This window comes from Bison bison, unplaced genomic scaffold, assembly GCF_000754665.1.
Source record: "Bison bison bison isolate TAMUID 2011002044 unplaced genomic scaffold, Bison_UMD1.0 scf7180017864503, whole genome shotgun sequence".
Classification (NCBI taxonomy): Eukaryota; Metazoa; Chordata; class Mammalia; order Artiodactyla; family Bovidae; genus Bison; species Bison bison.
In genome coordinates this window covers 1,379,865-1,387,975 of record NW_011495061.1, presented here as the reverse complement: position 1 = coordinate 1,387,975, position 8,111 = coordinate 1,379,865, and the positions used below count along the sequence as shown (strand labels likewise).

Here is an 8,111-nt window from a genome sequence, read left to right as displayed (position 1 = left end):
GCCCCCCCCCGCCCCACCCACCGCTGGATGCAGGGCAGGAAGCAGGGGGATAGCGGCTGAGGCTAGGGGGGGGGGGACTCTCCAGAAGCCAGGAATGTGCAGGACAGAGACCTCCCCAAGCCCCCATCTGATACCAGCTGCCCAGGGAGGTGTGGCTGCGGCCCGCCCACCCCAGGAAGTGAAGACCCTGCCGCTGGGAAAACCAGAGGAAACCAACCTAGTTTACACCACCTCCAGGCCCTCCCTCATTCAACACGCACCAGGTTTGGGTCTGTTTTTTTTTCTGTTTCCCCCAAGTAGGGAATAAGGATTTCCCCAAAGTCATGGGTTCCAGCAGCAACTTCGCAGGACGCTGTTGCTACAGGCTGACCAGGCCCTGTGCCCTGCACAGTGTCCCCTCTGCCCCGGATGCTGGGGACAAGGGCCGTCGAGAGCAGGCCGGGGTGGTGCACCAGCCCTGGCACCTGACAGGGGCTAGTAACCTGGAGGAGGCGAGTTACAGGGTGGAGGCTAGTTACCAGGTGGAGACTAGTTACCAGCAGAGGCTAGTTATCAGGTAGAGACTAGTTTCAAGGTGCATGCTAGTTACCATGTGGAGGCTAGTTATCAGGTAGAGGTTAGTTTCAGGGTGGAGGCTAGTTACCTAGTAGAGGCTAGATACCAGGTAAAGACTAGTTACAGGGTGGGTGCTAGTTACCAGGTGGAGGCTAGTTATAGTGTGGAGTCTGGTAACTTGGTGGAGGCTAGTTACCAGAGGGAGACTAGTTACCTAATAGAGGCTAGTTACCAGGTAGAGACTAGTTACAGGGTGGATGCTAGTTACCAGATGGAGACTAGTTACAGTGTGGAGGCTGGTAACATGGTGGAGGCTAGTTGCAGGGTTAAGGCTAGTTACAAGGTGAATGTTAGTTACCAGGTGGAGGTTAGTTACCTGGTGGGGGCTAGTTACCTGGTGGAGGCTAGTTACCAGGTGGAGACTAGTTACCAGGTGGAGGCTAGTTTCAGGGTGGATGTTAGTTGCCAAGTAGAGACTAGTTACAGGGTGGATGCTAGTTTCTGGGTGGGGGCTAGTTTCTGGGTGGAGGCTAGTTACAGTGTGGAGACTAGTTACCTCGTGGAGGCTAGTTATGGGGTGGGGGCTAGTTACCTGGTGGAGACTAGTTACAGGGTGGATGTTATTTATCAGGTGGAGACTAGTTACAGTGTGGGGGCTGGTAATCTGGAGGAGGCTAGTTATAAGGTGGATGGAGACTAGTTACAGAGTGGATGTTAGTTACCAGGTGGAGGCTAGTTTTATTGTGGAGGCTAGTAACCTGGAGGAGGCTAGTTACCAGATGGAAACTAATTACAGACTGGAGGCTATTTACCCCAGGGGGAGACTAGTTCCTGGGTGGAGGCTAGTTACTGGGTGGAGAGTTACCTGGTGGAGACTGATTACCAGATGAAAGTAGTTACCTGGTGGAGACTAGTTACCAGGTGGAGATTGGCTCAGCTCTTGACCCAGGGCGGGGCTGGCCTACTCCTTCCCCCAGGCTTGGTGGGTGGCAGGGTTGGTACTCACGATGGGGCTGGCGTTGATGTAGTCGGAGCTGCTGTGGCTGTTCTCCGATTTCAGCCGGATCCGGGAGTGGTCATCTGCAAGCCCAAGGGCAAAGCGTTAACCCATGTGGTGTGTCTTCAAGGGCCACTGCTCGCCCCCCCAAACTGCTCCCAGTCCGTGCCTCCTCCCGTCACCCCCACTGGGGTCCTTCAGTCTCCCAGTCTGTGCCTCCTCCTGTCATCCCCTACTGGGGTCCTTCGGTCCACCAGCAGAGCGTTAGGTGTGTGGGCACCCATTAACTGCTCCCAGCCCGTGCCTCCTCCCGTCACCCCCACTGGGGTCCTTCGGTCCACCAGCAGAGCGTCAGGTGTTGTGGGCACCCAGTGTTGCTCTTGCGTCAAGTTCAATGCCAAAGCTGGCTATCACTCAGTTGTGTCTGACTCTTTGCGACCCCATGGGTTGTAGCCCACCAGGATCCTCTATTCATGGAATCTTCCAGGCAAGAATACAGGAATGGGTTGCCATTTCCTTCTCTACGGAATCTTCCTGGCCCAGGGATTGAACCTGGGTCTCCTGCATTGCAGGCAGATTCTTTACTTTCTGAGCTAAAGATAATCAACTCCATGGCAATAGCTCATGCAATGTTTGCTTTTAAATGACACATATTCAGTAACATAGAGAAAATAAACACCAACATAGATATTAAGCTATTAGCCCACCATTCAATACACCCAGTTTTGTGGTCTAGAAATGACAAGATACTCATGTTTAGAAGAATGTAGATTTAAAAGGGGAATAAGGGCAAAAGAAAATGAGGTTGAAGAGGGAGCCAGGAGCCACATGGGGACTCATCGACATGAAAATGTGCTTTCAATGGGCACAATAACTTGACCGATGCTGAAATCAGACACTTTGGTGGGGAGTAAGGGCATGCTCCAACATAGCTTGATGTGTCTGATCTGTGAATCATCCCTAATTTTGGTTCTGGAACAAGCACTGCCCTGCCTTCAGTGATAACTCTCTTTGCCTATTTGCAGGGACTTCGCAGTGAGCAGGGCACCCCGAGGGGTCCCGAGTCTCCTGCTTTCCTCCTCTCCCTCAGCAAGGTGCGACCTTGAAAATGGGAAGTGCTGAGCTCCGCTGTCAGCCCGTGCTACAGCGGGGCCTGAGGGCCCCACCCCACCTGCTTCTGCCGGGAAGATAGAGCCCCGCTGCAGCCCCAGAGGCCTGCGTTTCTGCCGCGGCGAGCATGTCACCCCAAGTCCGAGTCTGGATTCCTGGCCCTTCAGCCGGGTCTCCCCACTTCCTGCCCCCGCCCCTGGGAGCAGGTCGGGGAGTGGGGGCAGGAGAGCTCGGGGGCTTTGCTCTGGTGGCTTCTTTCATTTCTCTGGGAGACTTTATTCACTTATTTTTTGTTTTAGATGGTTCTGGGAGTCAGGAAACTTGGCAAGGCCTATAGCTGACTGAACCCGGAAGTTACCGTCTACCCTCCTGTGCGTCTTATTAAGGTATTAACATTGGCCGTTTCCAAGCAGAGATAAGACAGGTAAGAACCATCTAGATATCAGGAAGGAGTTCACACTTGGCACGTTTACCTGAGCAGAGGTGACATGGAACGCACCCTGTGGAATGTTCTGAAGGTGTTTACGATGGCAGCTGCCAAGCCTCCTGCTAAGATGCCACCGATCCAAAGTCCCCTGGACCCAATGACTTTGGGTCCTGCACAGACTTATGTTCTTGAGAGGCTGAGAAATGGCTGCAGCAGGAAGTTACAAAGAATTTACAAGAGAAGTCTGTCAACTCTGGCATTCCAACGTGCTACAACACTAACCCTTAAACGCACTTCAAGGGCCCAGTTTCTCGGTGTGTTGGGGGAGGGGGGTGAGCTGCTCAGAAGCCGGGCCTCTCTCTGAATGGAGGCTGCGCTTGCTGCAGCCACGCAGGGGTCTGGATGCACAGGGCAGGGCTTCCAGAGGGCTCCTGAGGGCCTCACTGCACACTCTCTCCATGAGCCTGCTGTGGGCTCTGCTGACAGCAGCAGTCAGCTGCTCCCAGGGTCTGAGAACCCAGGGCCCAGGGCAGGGCTGCTGGTGATCGCAAGGGTGGGGCTCGGAGCTTCAGAGGGCCCCGTCCACCCGGGCAGGGTGGCCCCCGAGTAGCACTGAACTGACACAGCCTTGGGGGCTGTCGGGTCCCCGCATCTCCACGGAGCCCCACGAGCAGCCAGGCCCAGCAAACCCAGGACCAGCTGGGTTTTCTAGCAGGAGAATCGAGAAAGCGGGTCCTAAGTTCGGACATCCCGGTGAGCTCGGCTCTCTGATCGCTGACGGGACAGAATGAGCAGGGCTGGAGCGTGAGCGTGCCTGTGAAGATAGCACACAGCCTCCTGCACCCTGCGGGCGCCGGCCCAGCCGCCTTCGTCCCTGCAAGGCACACTTTCTGAGACGCCCCTGAGTCTGGGGCAAAGGCTTCCAAAGCTCAGAGTTCCGCTTCCTTCCCATCACATATCTGACTTGGTGGCAACATCCTCATATTAGAATCGACGTGAAGTTGATTTTTTTAGCGTGGCACCGTCTTTACCTCCCTCGGAGACACTGAGCGCCACCCTGGAAGGGCCAGGGTCCAGTGAAGGGTGGTTGCGTGTAGCAGGGATGCTCCAGTGGGCACGTCACTTGGCTGGGCATGTCTTATATTTGGTGGCTCGCAGTTCCTGTTTTGAGGGCGGCTGCAAGTTTTCCTCATGATGTGAAAGGCACAGAGAGTGCCTGGCAGGATCACCGATTCACTCCCGGTCAGCAGGTGCAGTGGAGCTGACGCCAGGGCCGGGGTGAGCAAGTCCCCGCCCCTCCCCCGAATGATTCCTTCGTCTTCCTCGGACAAACACACACATCTTTTTTGGGATCAAACTCAACATGATGACTCCAGCCACAGAGCAAGACATTTCACACCCGCAGCGCTGGTGTCTGAACGAAGAGGCGGGTGTGTCCTCAAGGTCTTCGTCTGAGACGCCCTCGGAAGCCAGGACACGAGGAAATTCAGGTCGCGTCTCCCCGCTGCACCTGGCTCCATCACTGGGCCATTCTCCTCTCACGAGATCCTCAGCGGTAACTTCAGCCAAGAAGGGAAGGAGAAGAACTCCTCTCAAGAAGAAGCTTGATGAACCAGCCCTCTGTGAGTAACCTTTCTGAACCCCTATAGAATTACTGGTGTTATTCCCACATTTAAAAACGATGTCTTGAATTCCTCTCGTGGTCTATCCAGTACCTGTCCTGGTGTTTCAAACTCATCACCTCCTTCTTCCTAGAACACTGTGCCAGACAGAGCAGGGGCCATTTTCCCATTTTAGGCTGAAGAAACTAAGGCTCCAAAAGACCAAGTAACTGGCCTGGCAGAGGCCACAGCACTGAGGGCTCAGCCAGCCCTGCCTCCTGCTAGCCACGTGATAGCTGAGTAAACGGCTCAGTATCTTAAAGTGTCAGATTCATCATGCGGACCCTAGGACGCTGCAGTCCGACTCACAGGGCCGTTGTGCAAACGGCTCCCGTCAGGTGCCACGTGAGGCCTGGCAGACGGAAGGGACTTAGAAGCAAGATCGAGACCACAGACAGACGCACACCTGACTGATGAAGGGTCTGCTGGGCTGGCGAAGCTCGCTACATGGCTCTGACGAGTCGTCAGCAACCTCAGGATGGTTTTCACAAATGCCAGTGAGGAACAGGTTTTAGAACTGCTTGGCTATGACGAGGGCAGAGGAGCCTTGAAGCGGCAGACTCTGGAGGTGACTGAGCGTCACCACCCAGGCTTCCTTCCAGCCTGGGCCATGGTGTGGACCCTCCCCGCACTGCCGGAACCCAGCTCCGGACAGTGCGGAGGCCGCCTCCACTGTGATCTCCCACATGGGCCCCTCAGGATGGGGCTTTCCTGGGCTCCCCGGTCGCATCACTCACCCTGCCGAGTGTGCCGATCCGTGGGCGAGTCAACAGACTTCACCTCCCTCGAGGACGTGACTCATCGATGCTGCTGACGGCAACGCAAGCCGGGAGTCTGTGGAACCCGCTGGTTGACAGCAAGTAGCTCCAGCCGAGGGAGCTTCTGCCTCCGGATGGTCTGCCAGTGTTGCCTCAGGGCCCTTGAGCTTCTCAATTTGCTGTTATGACTGCGATGGGACCATCACGCTCGCTGGCTGACAGCAGTTTCTCCACTTGGAAGGCGTGCCAGGGGCGTCTGAGATGGGCCAGCACTGTCCAGAGGGCTGCGAGTCCTCCACAGAGACCCCACGTCGGGCCGCGCTCGGGAATGACCCAGTGGTCACCAGCTCCTTCCTGAATTTTGTGGGTCTCCCGATGGGTGAGCAAAGCGCGAGCATCATGGGGGCTTCCTGCAGGGTGGCTGCCCAGCTCGGCACGTGAGTGGCCCTGAAGGTGGGTCACAGGGGCTGGAGCTCAGTGGGACCCCCTGTTCTAACTACGCACAGACCTCGCACTCAGCGTCTACAAGGGGAAGGCCTCTCGGGGCTCGGCCTGTGTGCCAGGCAGGAAAGGACCCCACAGGCTTCAGGTCATGGCCCAGGCTGTCCTGGGGCTCCTGGGGTCAAAGGTTGAACTGTGCCCCCCAGGACTTCGGGCTGTGGCCTTGACGCGGAGCTGGGTCTGTGCAGAGGGGATGGGCACAGCAAGCTCACAGGCACGGGTGGGCCTCACCCCACGTGTCTGGGGCCTGGAGAGAAGTGGGGAGGTTTGGACTCAGACCCAGGCAGACAGAAGGGAGCATGCAGACGTGAAGGCCGAGGAGACGGCCTGGGACGGACAGCCCTCAGAGCCCCGGCGGGCCAGCCTCGTCCTGGGCCCGGCCTCCAACCCGTGAGGACACAGCTCTGCGGCCCGGGCGCGCCTGCCCCCAGGGCTGGCCTGTGTCTGGGCCTGGCTCCCTTAGGACGCACCGACCTGTGTGCCCTGCTCCTGCATCTCAGCTCTTCCAAGTCCCACACCTTCAATGACCGAGAGCAGGACTTTCCTACCAGCCTAAAAAAGTGAGTTTTCTATGAGGAAAGCAGGGAACAGGCGCGAGGTGGGCCCTCACGAGCCTGGAGGAAGGGGCGGGAGCTCTGCTCAGAGGCCCCAGAGGCACTGGGGCCTGCGGGAGGCTCCAGGCTAGCCCTCGGTGGGTGCAGTGCAGACACCAGGGCGCCGCAGGGTGGCGGGGAGCGTGGTGTGCCCGTGTTTGCCACAGTGGTCGTGTGGCACACGCAAGAACGACTCTGCAGAAACAAGAGCTCAGACACTGACCAAGCGAAACCACGCCGTCGCACGGTCCCACCCAGAGACTGTCAGCCGGCGCACCCCAGCCACCCGCTTCTCTGAGCGAGGCACCTGCCCCGGGCTGAGCGGAGGGCTGCGGACAGACAGCGAGGGGCGCGGCCTCCGAGGGCCCGGGTAGGGGGCAGCTCAGCCATGCTTACACGAAACGGGGCAAGCCTGGTCTGCTGAGCACAGGGCTGTCAGCGGGAACCAGCGGCCTCCTCTGGGCTGACTGAGGGCCCTGGTCTGCTGAGCAAAGGGCTGTCAGCGGGAACCAGCGGCCTCCTCTGGGCTGACTGAGGGTCGATGGAGGGTGACACCCGCGTCACCTCCAGCTGACAGTCTCAGCATCTACAGGGACCAGGGCGGATGTGCGACCTGAGCCTTTGGGACGGGGTCTGAGAACAAGATGAAACCCCCTGCTCCCAGGCCTTGCCAATGAGGACGCCTGGGGAAGGAAGGGGAGCAAGTCTGGCAGGAACTGAGTCACCTTAACAGAGACGCACCTGTGACGGCAGGTAGGAGAGGGGCCCAGAGGACACTCCGACCGAGGCTGACGTGGCGGAAGGGGGCCGGGGCGGGGAGACCCGCGGGGGTCTGGGGACGGAGTCACCGGGACATGAGGTGGAGCAGCGTGTCTGGCTCCGCTGCACCTGTGACCCCGCAGGGGGCAGCCTCCCGCACCCCCGCCCCGCACGGAAGCCCGCCTCAGGGTCCTGGGCCTCTGTGTGCAGCATGGGAGGGTGGATCCTCCAGGAAAGGAGAGCCCTCGGGAGGGGTGCTCAGCGCAGCTGAGCTGGGGGAGCACGGGGCTGCAGTTTAGGTTGAGACCTGAAGGAGATCGGGCATGAGGGGACATGGCCCAGAAGCCCCCGAGGCCCCCGGTGCTTGACGCAGCTGCAGCAGATAATCGGTCCTCCTGGTGTGCAAGTCACTCAGTCGTGTCCGACTTTTTGCGACCCCGTGGACTGTAGCCCTCCAGGTTCCTCCGTCCATGGGATTCTCCAGGCAAGAACACTGGAGTGGGTTGCATTTCCTTCTCAGGGGATCTTCCCGATCCCAGCAGATGCTGAAGCCTAAACAAACAGTCCGGTTACTTGTTCTTTTAGGCCAGGAGGCCCACCAACACGGGCCTGAGCAGTGAGGAGGCGACTGTGCTTCTCCGCGTCTTCATTTCCACCAGAAAGGCGGCTGGCTGTATCGACGGTGTGGCTTTTCGCACAGAAACATGTTCACGATGCTCTGGGCGAGCTGCGGCAGAGGGCGGGGGCGGG

The 8,111-nt window shown here is 58.3% G+C and overlaps 1 protein-coding gene across 1 annotated transcript in view; it reads right to left on the bottom strand.

The window, feature by feature from the left end:
- The window catches only part of PTPRN2 (protein tyrosine phosphatase, receptor type, N polypeptide 2), a 373,453-nt gene that overhangs the window by 43,392 nt on the left and 321,950 nt on the right, over window positions 1–8,111 (bottom strand). The window contains 1 exon segment of the mRNA XM_010829352.1: window positions 1,562–1,635. Within this exon segment, the coding sequence (XP_010827654.1) occupies window positions 1,562–1,635 (74 nt within the window).